The 17809-nt window shown below is 37.6% G+C and overlaps 1 protein-coding gene across 5 annotated transcripts in view; it reads left to right on the top strand.

Annotated features, from left to right (window-relative positions):
• ASAP1 (ArfGAP with SH3 domain, ankyrin repeat and PH domain 1) overlaps window positions 1-17809 on the top strand; it is a 136629-nt gene that overhangs the window by 50151 nt on the left and 68669 nt on the right. For all 5 annotated transcript variants that reach the window (XM_039382162.1, XM_039382159.1, XM_039382161.1 and 2 more), the window contains exons 3-4: window positions 7966-8038; window positions 16512-16657. In XM_039382162.1, coding sequence (XP_039238096.1) covers window positions 7966-8038; window positions 16512-16657 — 219 coding nt within the window. The remainder of the gene's footprint in view (window positions 1-7965; window positions 8039-16511; window positions 16658-17809) is intronic.

Below are 17809 nucleotides of genomic sequence, written 5' to 3'. Positions count from 1 at the left end.
CATTGTGTCCCTTTGTTTTTTAAGTAATTCAGAATAAGTTCAAACTAGACCCTTCTCTTCCATGTTTTACACAAAGAAATTGTCCCTAGAAAATTCTTAACCACTCCCCTATTTTTGTCCTGTAGACAAGTGCTGAGACCAACAATTGGAAACAGGCTTCCCACTGGTGACTGGCAGAGCCAGTACAAAGCGAGCGGAGAGGGAAGGACAGGAAGGGTGGTTTGAGACACTCCTCCGTGTACAGAACTAAGTAGGTTTGGTAATTTGCTTGTTCCTGAATGAGTGAGATACAGGAGACCAACACCTGATGCTCATCTTCTCTTTTGGTTTTATGTCACTGTGGAAGTTTACAGGGGTTTGCCTTGTTGACACTTCAGTGGCATGCAATAACTTACCAGCTGTCTAGTCTGTGTTTATTGTATACCCAATGAAGTTTGGATTTTATTGTGAGGAAAGCTGATAGTGCTGCTGAACAGCCATAACCTTGCAAGGTGCCATTGCTTTACTTAATTCCAAGGGTGCTGTAACTGAGACTTGAGCAGAGGGCGAACATATTTTATAATACAGACAGTAGTAATTGTCAGTCACTTCTGTGCCAGGGTTAGAGAAGTGTGTATATTGGTAGGTGAAAAATTTACTGCTTTTGTCCCTTGAAACAGATAAATCATCCATGTATTTTCTTTGAAATAATTAATCTTGTATCTGAAAATACATGCATGTGACTACCATTCATACAATTATCCATTTGTGTGTATAACCTTGAATATTTTATATTTCACATGGATTTTTTTCTTTTTTTTTAATATAAGAAAATAGTTTCTTAAAGTATCTGAAGGGAGAGGGTTTTGTCATGGGTACATAGATGGTGCATGCTGTAATTGCCTTCAAGCTTCTGTCATGGGTTTGTCTTGTGCAAAATACTGTAATGATTTAAAACATTTCTATTCTGGTATATTATTTTTGTGGGTGGGTTCTGGTAGTACTACAATATGGAATTTTTTAGGGCAAACCTCCTACAAATAGTGTGAAATTCTAAACTTACTCCAATATGAAGATGAGCAGTTTGTTCCAGTTGAAAAATGCATCTCCTTTGGATAATACCTGAAGGGATTAGTAACATAATCAATAATATATACTGACATATTAATGTGATTGTCAGTGTCTCGAGCCACTCTTGTCTTTTATTATTATAAAGGCTTCCAAGGTACACAAAATATGTTTGATATTTTAGTTGCTCTAGTGGGCTGAAGGGGCAGTAGCATCCTCTGTTCAAATGCATCCATACATAATGTGCACCTGGGATTATGCTGACTTCCAGAAGGCCTAAATTTAACATGCATACAAAACACTTTTGTGATTGCCTTCTGGACAGTAGTTTTATGTCAATCAAGAAAGGAAGGTTTTTGTGTTGCTCAAACTATACTTTTCATGTTTATTAGCAATAAGCAACTCAAGTATTCATAAGTATGATTCTAGTGTATAGACTTTTATGTACACACATGTGCATCCAAGTATACAATCATAGAATGGTTTGGGTTGGAAGGGATCTTAAAGATCATCTAGTTCCAACCACCCTGCTGTGGGCAGGGACACCTGCTAATACATTTTAATATATTTATTAGTATCTACACAAGGCTTTTGATACTGTGAGCAGAAAAGGTCTGTGGCAGATTTTGGAACGTTTAGGTTGTCCCTCCAAGTTCCTTAAAATGATCATCTCACTCCATGAGGATCAACACGGCCAAGTCAGATATGGCAACACACTTTCTGAGCCCTTTTTAATTAAGAATGGTGTGAAACAAGGCTGCGTTCTCGCTCCTACCCTATTCAGTCTTCTTTAGCATGATGCTCCAAAGGGCCACGGCAGACCTCGATGATCAGGACGGTATCTACATTCGTTACTGTACTGATGGAAGTCTATTCAACCTAAGGCGACTGAAGGCCCACACCAAGACCTTAAACCATCTTGTCCGGGAGCTGCTTTATGCTGATGACGCCGCCCTTGTTGCCCACACAGAAGCAGCTCTGCAGTGTTTAACATCCTGCTTTGCAGATGCTGCTGAGCTCTTTGGGCTGGAAGTCAGCTTAAAGAAGACAGAGGTTCTCCATCAACCTGCACCTCAGGAAGTCCCCCATCATCCCCACATCACCATTGGCCAATCAGAACTCAAATCAGTCCAGCAGTTTAATTACCTAGGCAGCCTCATCTCCTCGGATGGTAAGATTGACGGAGAGATAGACAACAGGTTAGCAAAGGCATACAGTGCTTTTGGAAAACTCCACAAAAGAGTATGGCGTAATAAACACTTGAAGAAAAGCACCAAGATCAGTGTTTACAGAGCCATAGTGCTGTCTACTCTCTTGTATGGTTCCATCATGGGTCATCTACCGCCACCACCTGCGTCTCCTAGAACGCTTCCATCAACGCTGCCTCCGAACAATCCTTAAACATCCACTGGTCAGATTATGTGACCAATACATCTGTTCTAGAGCAAGCAGCAGTCACAAGTATAGAAGCCATGTTGATGAGAACACAGCTGCGTTGGGCAGGGCACGTCTCCAGGATGAAGGACCACCGCCTCCCTAAGATCTTGCTTTATGGTGAACTTGCCACTGGCTGCCGCAAGAGAGGAGCCCCGAAGAAAAGATACAAGGACTCCCTGAAACAACATCTCAGCCTTGGCCATATTGATCACCATAACTGGTCTACTCTGGCCTCAAATCGGGAGGCCTGGAGACACACCATCTATAACGCAGCTGTCTCCTTTGAGAACACACGCAGGATCACTCTCGAGGAGAAAAGGCAACGCAGAAAGAACCGTGTTTTGCAGAATACACCATCTAAGGAGTCTTTCTGCTGTGCCTTTTGCAATCGGATATGTCTGTCTCGTATTGGCCTCATAAGTCACCAACGTGCCTGTGACAAATGTGGATAGAGCCTTCCCAAATCTTTGTTCGCGAAGCCCAGCCATGATGATGATGGCTACACATGCACACAAATATATACATATCTCTACAGAATAAAAAGACATGAGGTTCTAAAGAAACAATTAGTGGTCTATCTAAATGTGAACTTGCCAGTTTCTACTACCTCACAGATAAAAGGCAAAGCAGAATCTACCACTTTCCACACTGCACTGTGGTATAATTTCTGGTTTAAAATTTAGAAGCTATTAAAACAGAGCATGGCTCCAAAATAGACATTCCTTTCACTGAGAAGAGATCATGCTCTAGAGGGTTGAAGAGAAGCAAAATCAGTGTCTGTCTGGGTGAACAGCAGTGCACAGCTCTACCTCGTCTGGCAGAGAGGAATGGTGTGGGTTAGGGGATGTCATCATACATCTTTTCTGACCTGGCCCTGATCTGTGTGCTGTGTTAGGCTGGTGAAAGCGTGTGTGCAGCTACCCAGTGATCTGCATCAATGAAGTGGTCTGTTGGGAGGACTCACCTCCTCTTCACTCCAAAATTAATTTGATTTTGTATCTTCAGGTGGACAACTTTTCCAGTTTTCATGCTGGTCTGGATAGCTATACCAGTAAATGTACATCTTAAGAGGGAAGGTGCTGCAAGAAGTATCTTCTCTGAATGTGAAATGGTAGTGTAAGTATGAATGTCTGTCAGAGTGCACTGCACTGATGGAAGGTGAGCTAAATCCATAGTGCTTAAAAGGAGCCCCTGGCTTTCATGGAACTGTTATCACCACAGCAGCTCCTGAACTGGATCACAGTGCAGCCAACATGAGTGCTCTGGAATAAGGGAGAAGAGATACTGCTTTCTTCAGTAGCACAGATTTGAACTAGGTCGGTGGTTTGAAATTGCAGGCTATGTTCAAAGTAGCTATATTTTAGCAGAAAGGAGAAATTATATCTAGGGTGCTAGGGGGTTCCATGCTCATTAGTTAGAAGAGCTGTTGCGTGATCAGGAGATTTTCTTCTTGAGAATAAACTTCAGTATAAGGGAATGCAGCAACATAAAACCTTGACAGGGCATATGTCAGAGATCATGCATAGCAAATCTGCTCAGTATGAGGAACAAGAAGCTTTCCTTGCTTAATTTTATTTAAGCAGATTGATTATGGTGGGGGGGTGTGCTCTTTTTTTCCCCTTCATTTCTTCACTAATGTGTCTCAGGATATTTTTTACATTGATTTTGCATTATTTTGAATATGGTGGAGCTTGTGTCCAAGATGAGCATATTCAAGAACAAAACTTTGTTCAGCCAAGAAGGTAGCAAAGCAGGTACCTTTAGTAAATTATTTGTCTTTCCCAAATGCATAAGATGATAAGAAAATGCTCTTCCATGGAACTTAAAAAGGCCTTCTGGGAGATGGTGTCACAGAAACAAAGAAAGAAGTCAGGAATGGGTGGTGATGAGGAAGAGTTTAGGAGGTAGAAACATAGGAAAAAGGGCATCTGAATACTTAAACACTGTCACAGAGACTCCTTGCTACTCCAAGGCATAGTAATTTTCAATAATATAAATCTGTCACTTCTAATGGGAGATCAGATTTTGTGTATTTTAAGACAGGCAGCTAAAATGTTTAGTATTCTAAGTGCTAGAAAATAAAATTAATGCATACTGCAAAAACATATTTTCACTAAACAGGGAAAGCAAGACTATTCCTGTCTAGTTTAATGTGCTTAGAAGATCATATTAGTCTGCAATATTAATTGAATTGAGCACTGAGTGCAGCTTAATTCCTTCACAGCAGAGTGCAGCTAAAAATTATCTGCAGAAGACATCCAAGAGGAAACTAATATGTTTGGAAACAAACTATCTACCGTTATATAAAACAAACAAAACAAAAACAAACAGCAAAAAAACCCCAACACCCAAAAGCATACAAACAACCCTAGATAAGTTTTTGTGTACCCTGGTATATAACTGTGCATAGATTTGTTTTATTTAGCATCTTGGACTAGGAAGAACTAGTTCACATAAAGACTGTATTTGCAAATATAAAAATACAAAATTGACCTGTGATGTCATTCTGACTTAGATCACTGGCTCCTTCAGGCTGTGGATGTCATCTTTGTATATTGCTTTGCTCAGTGATTCCTCTTTTAAAATAATGAATGTTCCTTCTCTCCTGCTCCCACATTAGTGACTAAATTTAATTCAATGGCAAATCCAATTTAGATTTTCCAGTCTGTTTGTCTAGATTGATAACTTTAGGAACAATTTTCTTGGAGTTTTTGTATTTTTTTTTCTTCCTCTCGGGTGTCCAATTTGCTTCAATGCTAGACCTTAGTACAAACTTTTGTCTCTGAATCTCATCAATGTTAACCATTGTCTTTCTTTCAAAATACTGGTTTCAAATTCTTATCCGGTGTTCAAACTCTCAGTAGACAAGTGAATCATTATTTTTTTCTGGTCATTGAAGATGGAGAGAACTTCAGTAAAAATGTAGGAGAACAAATGTCTGGCGTAGCAGGCAGGCAGAGGCAGAAGCTTTTGACAGCTTTTGCAGAGGAATCAAAGGAGAAGCACTTGCTGTGCACTGTCTTGAAAAGGAACAGAGAGTTCACTATATTTTATAAATTTAAAAATGGTAACTTTTCCTGGCAAGATATAAGTCAAGTAAAACCCACTATTTCACTGAGGAGCAAAAAAAATAATGATGTTTGCAGTTCTTAATGTTTGAATCCATTGTTCTGCTGCAAATGAAAAAAAAATCAGAGATAAATAGCATCAGAAAGCATTTATATAAATTCTGGGGGTCCAAACTTTCTAGTTTTAGCTGCCACAGGAGTGGTTGTGTAATTTGAGATGGTTGTTTTCAGTTAAGAAACAGAAACGCTTTGTTATAGATTTTCATGTATTGTTCAACTATAACATTTTGGATAGTTAAAACTAGGCCACTCCAAAATAGACTATTCTGTATTAATTGGTTTCTCTTGGTGTGGATTCCTACTGTAAGTGTTCACACACCAAAATACTCAGTGTTTGGAACTTACCTGAGAGCAGTATCCTCATGCTGGACTATCTCCACTGCTTAATACTCTAGTTGACCTGGAGCTCCTGTTGTGTTTTTTTTTTTTTTTTTTTTTTTTTTTTTCTTAATGTCCATTGCAATATACTTCAATCATGGAATCATAGAATGGCTTGGGTTGGAAGGGACCTTAAACATCATCTAGTTCTAACCCCTCTGTTGTGGGCAGGGACACCTTCCACAAGACCAGGTTGATCAAAGCCCCATCCAGCTTGGCCTTGAACAATTCCAGGGATGGGACATCCACAGCCTCTCTGGGCAACCTGTGCCAGTGCCTCACCGCCCTCACAGGAAAGAATTTCTTCCTAAAATCTAATCTAAACCTACTCTCAGTTAAAAACCATTCCTCCTCAACCTATCACTCCATGCCCTTTAAAAAAGTCCTTCTCCAGCTCTCTTGTAGACCCCCATATTTAGATACTGGAAGGTGCTGTGAGGTCTTCTAAGGCTTTCACTGCCAAAACCATCTTGGTTTTGACAGTGAAAGCTCTGCTTATTGGTTAAGTTTTTCTCTCAGGTGGAGACGGGCCTCTCTGAGAGGCCCAGTGCTCTGGGAGCAGCTCTGGGAGTAGCTGCTATTCTGCCTTAATCTGCCAGCCTTCAGACCCACGAGTGCTCCAGACTTAAGGCTTTTTGGATAATATGGCTGTGAGGGTCTCTGCAATGTGAGTGTTGGGGTCTCCAATTGCACGCTCAGTTGGGCTGCTAACCTGACAGTAGTTCTGAGTACAAGTTCCCCAGTCTTCAGTGATTTGAAAGTGACTATAATATGGCAAACACTTTATTAAAACTTGAGATTGTTTATGTAACATTACTTACGTGATGGGAAATTGCCTGTGATATAAATGGGGAAAAAATACGGGAAATTATTTAAACATTTCTGTACATGTTCTCCATGGATAGCAGAGATGCTTTCACATGACTGTGCAGAACATCCCAAACTCACACTTACGTGACATTGACTGGATCACCGTGCACAGTACCAGTATGTGGCTTTTAAATTTCTTAAGTCCATGGGTATAGACTAATGTTTACTTTAGTTTTATTTTTTGCTTTATCAAAATACTTTTTTTCTCATGTTAATTTGATTTCCAACATCAGGTTGACAGTGGACAGGGAGAAGTTATGCAGCTTAAAAAAGAAAGTAGCTAGAAATCTAATCCTTAATTCATCATTACTTAATAAGTTTTTATATGACCCTGAGATTAGCTCAGTTGGTTAAAACTTGGTGCTAATAATGCCAAGGTCACAGGTTCAATCCTTTGTATGGGCTATTCACTTAAGAGTTGGACTCGATGATCCTTTCCTGGGTCCCTTCCAACTCTGAATATTCTGTGATTCTGTGATACTGGATTTTGGAACTATTGCAGAAAATTTGAAATTCTTAAAAATGTAATCCTGAAAATGCGTATAGAGTATTATTATTACAATATTCCTTTCAGTCACATTACGTTGCACAAAATCAGATCTTAGTCCTTTCTTTTGATTTCTACTTTTCATCTTCTGTATTTTTAGATTTTTGTTGTGGAATTTGGTGCAAGAGGTTAGTGTGATAATCTGTCTATAGCTGGAAGATTATTACTGTGGGAAAACCATAGGCATTAACAATTTAGTTGTAGTAGAAACTATAGGGCTAGAGTAGAGGCATCTACTATTTCTTGTTGGTTTTCTTTTTTTTTAATTCAAAATAGAATACAATTTGAATTAATACTTTTGTCCCTTACAAAGCTAAAGTAGTGTTTTTCTTCTAGCACTGTCATTACAGCTCTACTCTACTGTCAGAGTGTTTTCAGTTCTGTTCTTCAATTCATCTTGAAGGGGTTGAATAACCTCAGACCTTCCCACAGGCTTAATAAGTCATACCTACAGTTTTTTCCAGCCTGTGAAACTGCTTATTTTGTGGGTTTCTTTTTAATTATTAAAGGAATCAATTAAGTAGGTATTTAAAGTTTGTTTATTTCTTGCTATTGTAGGCATTGGATCAAGACAGAACTGCACTACAGAAGGTGAAAAAATCTGTGAAAGCAATATACAGTTCGGGGCAAGGTAAGGCATTGTTTTCAGTTTTACATGAGAACCTATGCATTTGATTTCAGGTTTGAGATGTGTCTTGCAATTTATCCTGTTGAAGTGTATAGTATAAGAGATGCTTATCTGTTTAGGATTATTTGGAGTTAAATTTTTTCCTTTTTTTCCTTCTGATTATACATCATATTAATGTGCTTTCTAGTTCTTTTACCCTCATATTCCTTCTCAAAAGTCTCTAGGAGAATTCCCATAGGTAAATTTTCCTATTGTCATAATATTTCAAGCAGTTGCCTACAACCAGAAGTGTGACAAGAGTGTCCTCAACTGAGTTTACAGAGAGAACTTCTAAGTGAAATAAGAATTAGAACTCTAGAAGATAGAAGATTTTAAAAATAAATAAATAATTAAAAAGAACTATCTACTGCTGGATGTTTTTATTTCATCCACATATGCACTCCCCTCATAACTTGTACAATCAAAATTATATATTTCCTTTCTTATCTAAAATAGTGGAGATTTATCATTATTTCAGTTGTTTGAAGACATGGTTGATGTTTTATTGGAGCTATAGTAATTACTTGGATGAGTGGTTAGGTGGCTGGAATGTGAGTTTGTGTGGGCTAACAAATGATAATCAAACACAGATCAATATACAAATTCAGTTTTTAAAAGGTTATAGAATATACCTGGCTTCTATCTCTGTTTCCCTTAAGTTCCAAAAACTGTGCGAAAAACAGTTAGGGTAGCAGTGCTGCACACCTTCCCACAACCACCTGGCTGTAAATACAGGATTTTAGAAAATACCAATTTCGATTCCCTAACAATAATAATCAGTTTAACAGATATTTTCCTTATACAGAGCTACTTCTGAGTGCTCTTACTTTCTGTGTTGTCCCATAGCTTGTGTTTATGGAAGTGTATAGGACTTGAACAATAGACTGTGAAGCCTGATACAAAGTGAGAATAGTAGTTGGTACATGTGTATTTAGCTTTATGTTTTTAGAAGTATTCAGATGCTCCAAGCAGCTTTTCTGTTTGAAAGCATTAACTTCCAAATAGAATTTCAAAAACTGAGTTTCAAAACCGATGAAAACTGTAGAGTACATGAGTTCTGCCTGTTTTGAAATACATAAATGGTAGTAGAGATTTTAGCTATCATTTGGTTTGAGTCTTGTGATAAAAGTGATATTGTTGTCAAGGCCTGTAAGTAGGGCAATACTATATGATGAACTAATTGCATTGAGTAAAAGCAATAGAAAGTTGGTTAATGGTTTTGATTGACTGCTCTGCACTTAAAAAGAAGCAGAGATACTGGGGTACCTGTTTTGTTGTTTTGTTTTTTTTTTTTAACAAGTCTTGTTTCAAAGGTACAAGTTGGTAGGAATTCTTTTGGCTAAGGAAAGCAGCAAACATAATCCTCTGGCTCCCTCTTCAGAATGTTTCTGTGATAGGCTCTGTTACAAAGAAAAGGTGTACACAGGAGGATTTCCTGCAGTAACTGATAAACATAAACTGGGGTTAGTAAGAGCAAGACAAAAGACACGTGCTATACATGTTAAACCTTATAAAAATAAATGTAAATATAAGGCGACTGAAACTCAGACTCATTTTGCCTCCTTGTACAAAGAGTATTGCTGAGCCAGCTGTTTTCTTATGCTTCAGTGCTGAAAGTAAATTTTCTTGATGTTTAAGTAAAACATACCAGAAACAGCTATAAAATGAATTGTTATTTATCAGTTCAAGAAAGAATTGCATGACTATTTTTGTATTTCAAAAGAAAGCCTCTAAGTACATTTTGAGAACTCAAAACTGGAATTTTGTTTTATGAATTGAATTGTTTGTTAGGAGGTAAGACCATATTTAAACTACTGGAGTAGAAAAAGTTTTTTTAAAACTCCCATGCTCCATAATCTCCTTTGAGAACTCTAGCTGAACTGATGAGAAAAGGTTATTCAGGGACAATAGAAATCATTTTTCCCTTCAGTTCAGTAATCCAATTCATAACTAACAAAAGTCATAGCTAGGATTTTTTGGGTTGTATTGGTTTGGGGGTTTTTTGTTTTGGTTTTGGTTTTGCCTGAAGTAACACTTGAAGAGTGACATTGACATAATGCAGTGTCTCATACAGAATTCTTCATGGAGGCCGAGCCCTCTGGTGTGTTGGTTTGTTCCTCTCCAGTGCTGAATTATAAACCACAAGGGACTCTGTTCTGTTATAAAGAGCTTAAACATCACCCAAATACTTTCTGCTTTTCACACACATCCCTCACCCATTTGTCATATTTACATTTAGATCAACTGCTGTGGAAACGAAAACATACCAGCACAGAAATATGGAAATCCCTTAGACAGGTCCCTTCCCTCTTTACATTCCTGAAAGTACTGTTTGGTAAAGAGCTGTTTATGAAATCCAGTGAGACATACAGATGGATACCTCCTTGTCACCATTTCCTCCTTGTCTGGCTTGCTGTTTACTTCTGGCATGATGAATTGCATCTGTACTAGGAACCCATCTTATGTCAATGGTGCTTGAACTTAATGGAGAATCTATTCCGAATTGCTTTCCTGTAATATTTGGATTGAGTTGTATTAGCAGTAGATTGCACAATTACTTTTGTAGATTTTTCAATAGCTCTTTTTCATTACTTCCCTGGTCTAAGTCCCAAATAAAATCAGAAGTGTTTACACAGTGGAAAAATAAAAACATAAAATCCATGCAAGACCAGAGGTACTGAGCAGGACCAGCAGTCCCCATGGTCTCCCACAATGACCAACAGCAGATGTTCACAGAAGTAGAAAAATGGTGCAAAGATGGAGTGATTTTTCAAAAAAAAGTATTTTGTTTAACACTTTCTTAGCTCACAATGATATGAAGGCCAAGAGTTACTTTGAGTCAGAACTGGTACGATGATGTTTGGTGCTTCTTAATTGACTTTGACAATTTATTTTGTCTGAGATTTGAATTCATAGAAATCTTGATCATTCATAGTCTTGAATCAATCATTAGATGCTCCCATGCAAAGTTGCCCTGTGCTTGTTCTTCAGGCCTTAAGTCACCTAAGGAGGAAATTGTCCCTGTCTCAAAGCATTGGCCTCAAGCCCACCAAAATGACTTATTTGATGTGATATTGAGGGAGTTTTGCATGTTCTGGAGCATGAGAGTTTGTAGGAGGCTTTGAAGTGCCAAAGCTTGCTAGAGTAGAGATGGAGGACTTTTTGGTGGATGAATCCAAACTTGATTCAGTGTCAACCATTCTGTCTTTTGAAATAGGTTTCTGGATTGAGTTGTTTTTTCCATCACTCACAGTATCTCTCTTCTGATCTCAGCAGCCCTAGGGGCTTTCGAGGGGTTTTTTTGTTCTTTGTTTTTTACAGAAACTGTCACATTAAATTATCCTTACTCTCCTTCTCCAAAATGGCAGTATAGACTTTCTTTTCTAAAACAGGACAGAGGAGAAATGAATTCTGGGCAACAGGGGCGGGAACTGTGCACAGTAGTAAGGCTTTAAGCACACTGTGGCAATATTTTGGTGTTGCTCTGTTGCATACTGTGTTTCTTAGTAATTTCTGATATTAAGCTTTGATTTGCTTGGTACTGAATGTCAGGGTGATATAACTCCAGAATCCTTGTAATGTCTAGTTAGGAGTGCACTTCCATGCATTGGGCATTCAACATGGGATTCCTCATCTCACCTGGGAGCTACCCAGGTGTGAGCCTTTTGCTGTAGACTCTTCTAGGGTGAGGTAGGTCTGACTTCCTGTACATTTACATGAGAATGAGCTGAGCTGTAACTTTTTTCATGCTGAATGTAAGGGGAAGGGTAGACCCCAAGCTCCAGTCCAGAGATCCTTGTTCCTTTTAGTGTTTTGATGAGGGACAGAACTTCTCAGAAATCCAGTCATTTCATATGGACTTCCTCTCCCCATCTGCTTGTTGATCCCTGTGAAGGCAGGAGTTTCTTGAAGTAAAAATTTTTTTTTATAAAACCTGTGTTTCTTGTTCTGCATTTTTTATTTATCTACGTGTCCACCAATTCTGTTCTGCACTGTACTTTCTACAAATTGCCTGAGGAATATATAAGCTATACTGCTGGTGGTGCATACTTGAGTTCTCGGTTCTCTCTGGAGCTTACTAAAAATAGCTAATATATTTGCTTTTCATTCTTGCTGTAGTGTTGAGGCTGTTATAAATAAGAGGCTTTACTTTACAACTATGTAGTTTGCCTATTTTATTCTTTTGTACATGGGTCTAAGTGACTTGCCATCTCTTATTTTATCAGATTTTAAAAATTCCACTGTTAGATTTGGTATAAATCCTCTGAAGCAGAGTTGAAAGAAAATTATTCCATGAGAACCTCTTCAAGCGATGAAGAGGTTCTCATGGAATGAAAAGAGATGCAAAAAGAAGTAATTTGCTTTTCTGGGCTGGCTTATCTCTCATTGCTCTTACACTGTGGTGATCTAGAGAACAGTCTCACTGAGATACTCCTTGCTCTGGAAATATTTGAAAGGGGCTTTTATTCCTTTTCCCTTGAACAAACTCAGTCCAGAAGGCATTATTGTTATCAAATCCAGATAAGTGTATGGTGGTCAAATAATTTTTTCTTTTCTATTATTTTTTCATTAGATTTCAGCTTTGTGAAAGATGAAAGGAGAAAGGATGCTTTCTTATTTAAAATAACTTCTGCCATCCTTTTTAACCTTGCCAGCTTTCTTGCTATTTCTAAAGCCTTTCTGAGTCATCTTTCATTCATAAATGCAGCTTGGCTCTGACCTTGGTTATTTTTCCTCTGGCTACCCATGGAACAAAGCTGTTTTATAAGTGCAACATAAAAATAGTTTAAAGTTCATCAAAATTCTGAAACTTTTTTTTTAACTTAACCAGATATGCAGAAATAATTCTCAGAAATTTAGACATTCTTTGGGTTTCTTTGGGTGTAATTAAAATGTAATCAGTGACAGAAGAGAGTAGTGTTTTTGCCTTTTTCTTCTGTAAACTATTTAACTTTTTGTATGTATGTGTGTTTTTTTCAGTGTTTGCAGGGTAATATATCTGAACAAAACTGTTGTAGAGCATGGAAATATTAAAGCTTTAATTTTAGTGATGTGTTTTCTAGCTTCCAGCATATAAAGGCTGTTCTTTAACCTCTCTTCACAGTATTTGTGCTTCTGTTTCCTTACTTAATATGCACAAGTAGACGGGAATTTCACTTGGTTCAGAAGCATATGCTAAAAATTCTGGCATCTTCTGAGTGGGAAATAAACATAGTACTTAATGAATGCTGTGGATTTCAGGGAAAGAGAACAAATTCTTTGTATATCTTGGGAATCTGATTGAAGTCTTCTATGTTTATCATGGGAAAATTTTACCACAAGGTGACTTTAGGCATAGGCAACTTAAGGTACTGCCTGGGAATGCAGAGCAAGGTGGGATTCAGCCCTGGGAATTCAGCTTGTGCTTCTGCAGTGCTCAGGGCTCAGAGCATGTGTGTTCCCTGCTTCTGGAAAGTACTGCTGTTCAGCAAAGTGCTGCTGTAAAGCTGCTGTGGCTGCCATTCGTTCCTTAGTTGCTTGGATCCACATCTTCAGATGTGTTCCTGTTATTTCCTCTTAACACACGATCCTAATATACATGTTAGAGCACAAACTAAGAGATGCCTCAGCATTGTTGTGCACTGGGGCCTACCAGAGCTTTCTCAAAACAAAGGTAGATTCTGTGCTGAGTGTTTCTGTGAGTTGGGTGTGTGGATTGTGCAGAAGAGGAGATGCACAGCTTTCAGCTCAGAAGATAGCACTGCTGTGTCCAGTCCAGTATGTTGCTTTACAGTACATCTTCCATGCTGTAGTGAGGTCCTCAGCCCAGGCTCAGGTGGTCGGGGCCTTGCCAGATCCCATTGGGAAGGGAGTGATTAGAGGCCCCCTGGAAGGGAGCTGCCTTTGTTGGTGGGTGCAGGGCCCATCCTCAGTTGTCTGTGATTTTGGCATGTCTCAGGGAGATGCTGAAAGAGCAGGATGTCTGTCTGAGGAAGCAGTTCTATTTTCACCACAGTCCTGAGTTGTACTTACAATATTGAGAAGACATGAGCCAGTTCTGGAAGGCAAACATTGCCCCTTGTATGTGCTGCTGTCAGTGATCGTGTGTCGCTCTCAGGGTTATTAAAGTCTTATAGGAGAACTTGTATCTAAGGAAGTAAATATTGTCATGCCCATTATAGCTTTCCTTATGCAAAGGAAATTCTATTAGGACACTAGGAAATAATTTCTGAGTTTGCATGAGGCACCTACAGCGAGACTAAAGGAAGCTGTTTGCTCTAGACATGTCGGATTTGACATGTTGTATTTTATTGTAGGCTACATTGCAGATTTAATTTTTCAGCTATGTGCATTTAAGGTCAAGTAGAGAACTTCCTTACTTCTTCAATAGAAAATATTTCACCTCCTTTACAAGATTTGCATTGATACTCATGTAGAAATTGAAAATTTCTTATTCTTGCAGAACACTTGCATTTTGTATGTACACGTATGGTAATTACAGAAATAAATACATAAATATTCCTTTTACATCACAATCAAAGCCTCACTTCTAGATTTAGGTGATTTGCAATCTGAGATTTTTGAGAACTTCCTATATATTGTTCTAGGACAATGATCTGCTTCCTGCTTCCTCTTTCTGACTGGGAATTTATTTTGCTTTCCACAGACAGAGGAAACAGACTTCTTCATCTCTTTTTTTCAGTCTCTTGACAAAATTATTTTTGAAAATACCCTATGAAACAACACAGTGCTTAAAATCAAAATGCTAGGAAATACTGTGGGGTTAGAAGCACTTCACAGGCAAGGATAAGGGTTCCATGATCTAGCAGAATTCTTTGTGACCTTCCATTGTCCTTCTTCCTTCGGCTCAGCTGGGTACACTTGAGCTTTACTTGCTTAGGACTGCATAAGCTAAAGCTCCTTCATAGATAAGTCCTCTATGTATATTTATGCAACAGCTTTTACATCAAAACAAAATGCATATTTCGTTGTTATGTAGTGGTTTCCTTGGGTTCACTGCTAAGCTATTTGATTAAAACCGTATGGTTTTGGAATAGCTTTCTTAAAAACATACTGTTTGAATTACAACTTCGTATTAACATATGATTAAATATTTGGCCTTCTGAAAACCTCAGTATTAATGTCTGATTTTTAGAATGTGACTTGTCTGATGTGTGGAGTTTGGGGCTTGGTATTGGTAAATGAGGATTGTACTTTTTTTTTTTCCTTTAATGGGTTTCACATATTTTTGTTGGAGCTTTAGTGCACTGCTTTTTGAATATCCCCAATAACTTAGGAGTGTTATTGTTTAACTCTTCATCTGCTGTTTGTTAATTTGTGCATTGTGGGACATTATTCATGAGCCTTGTTTGAAGCTTATGTCTTTTTCTCTTTTATTCCTTCTTTTGAGTCATAACTTGTAATTCAGATGCTCTCAGGCAATATGACAAATAAAATTTGCAGGTCTTTTGGGAATAAATGTGGTACCTACTGGTAATTATTCTTTTTCCCTCCCCCCCTTTCATTTCACAGAACTAGTTGGAATAACTCTGTGTTTTTGTGTTTATGGCTTGCAGAAAGAAACCACATAGTAAGACTAGGAAACTCATTAAAGTGAAATATTGATTTAATTAATACCAATATCCTCTAAGAGAGATGAGGGTGATAAAATCTGTCCCAAAGGGCTGTAGAGGTAAATTTTCTATTTAAAGATACTAAAATGAAAGTAACAAAAATTATGCAAACACATACCACAAAGGTAAATAAATAGAAGCAGGAAAGACATTTCAGATACAACAGTCCCTAATTCATCCTTGAGTCAAGGATTTTTCTCCCTCTCACTGGCTTCAATTTCGTCTTCTTGGTTCTGACCTCTCTGTATGTGCAGTTTGTTGTTAAATACATTGAAACAAGTCTTTGGTTGTGCACCAGTACACATTCCATTATCTGGGATAACTCAATTTTACAAAGCAGGGGAAAAGGGAATCTTTGTCTGTAAAAGACTTTTCTTCTTTTAAACTTGCAGTCATATTCAGACTTGGTCTCTTTACTTTTATATCTGATACTATTGACTTTTTTGTTCTGTGACAGTGTCCTACATTACAAAGAAAAGTTTGTGTTACAGTAGGCAGTTATAAATTCTGATATTGTTTACAAAATGAGCACATGTGCTTATATTGTTTCACTGATGTATTTTTGATCTTATTACTTTATTAACTACAGAGCTTTCTTCATTGCTGTATTACAAATTCAAGTTGCTGATTTAAAAGAAGCATATATATGCCTATTACTTAATAGTTCTTTTTAATTTTAATATATTTACTGAAAATTAAAATAGTTTTAACTTGTGGCTTTTTTCAAAGTACTGTTTGTTGGTTTGTTACTAAGTTGCAATAAGCTTAAAATTATAATTGACTGGCTACAAAAAATCTTTCTGACTTTTAATTTTTCTTTGCAGATCATGTTCAAAATGAGGAAAACTATGCACAAGTACTAGATAAATTTGGAAGTAATTTTTTAAGTCGGGATAATCCAGATCTTGGCACAGCTTTTGTAAAATTTTCCACGCTTACTAAAGAATTATCAACGCTGTTGAAGAACCTGGTGAGGAGTTTCAAACTTTCTTAGCTTTTAAGTTGTTTCAAAATAAAGTACAATAACTGCATGATCTTGATGTCTAATGATAATTTTTGAGATGCTTTCAGTTTTTTTCAAAACCTAACACAATAATTTCTGCAGAGATTCTCTCTAAGGGATATTATTACACACTCTCTGTGTTTGATTGTTAATTGGCAGTTAAGAAGAAAAATATAAATGTTGAGACATCACTTGAGTCATCATTCTGAAATGATTGACAGTGTTATATATCTCATGGACCTTAATTTTAAATCGTTCCCTTGAAGACTTGAAGTCTTTTCAGTTACAAATACAGTGTTGTTAGTTATGGCTGTCTTGTTTTACCACAAAAAGAGAAACATTCACTTTATGGAAGAAAAATAACAATTTGAGGAACAATGCTTAAAAGGTGTTAACAGTCCAGTCTCCCTGTGGTATATCAAGCATCCATTGCTTAAATATTATGTTTTTGAAGGTGATTTAAAGGTTTATCTCATTTAAAATTTGTCTTAGGCCTTTTATTTCTGAAGGCTGGATAATAAAACTATAGTCATAGCAAATATCTTTGAACGCTGAAAGTAACGAAGCCACATTTCTTGCAAAATCATGTTTCGTGGGCTTGATAGTTGTTATATTCAGAAAGCAATAACTTCAGTTTTATATTTTTCTTACAGTTGGCCTTATTTCCAAGCTTTTTTGGGGTGTGAAGTATAAGTGATATTACAGACTTTCTTTCCTAGAGTCTCTAATACAACCACGACTGCTGTAGGTCACATCAAAGGCCTGTGTAGCACAGTTCCCTGGCTTTGACAGTTGCCCAGGAGTGAGTCTTTAGGAAAGAGGCTAGGAGCAAAAATGGGGATAACTTCTGTACCATGGTCATGCAAACAGTCTCCAGCTCAGAGATGTTGGAGCTGGAGACAATCTTTTGCTTTTAGTCCTCGTTAGTATTACCTCCATAAATTTGACTAAGGATTTCTTGAATGTATATTAGGCTTGGCTCATAAGGTGGAGGATTCCTCCAGAGTGCTAAAATGAACTGCTCTCTGAAATGTCATTTCTGTTTCTTTTGAATCTGATCCTTCCATTTATTGTTCCCCGATTCTTACATCTTAAATGAAATGTAAGAAATCCCTTCTT

Source organism: Pipra filicauda, unplaced genomic scaffold, assembly GCF_003945595.2.
Source record: "Pipra filicauda isolate LSUMZ 115617 unplaced genomic scaffold, ASM394559v2 scaffold25_size4600443_pilon, whole genome shotgun sequence".
In the NCBI taxonomy this organism is placed as follows: Eukaryota; Metazoa; Chordata; class Aves; order Passeriformes; family Pipridae; genus Pipra; species Pipra filicauda.
The sequence above is the reverse complement of the archived record's forward strand: the minus strand, read 5'-3'. Positions and strand labels throughout refer to the sequence as shown.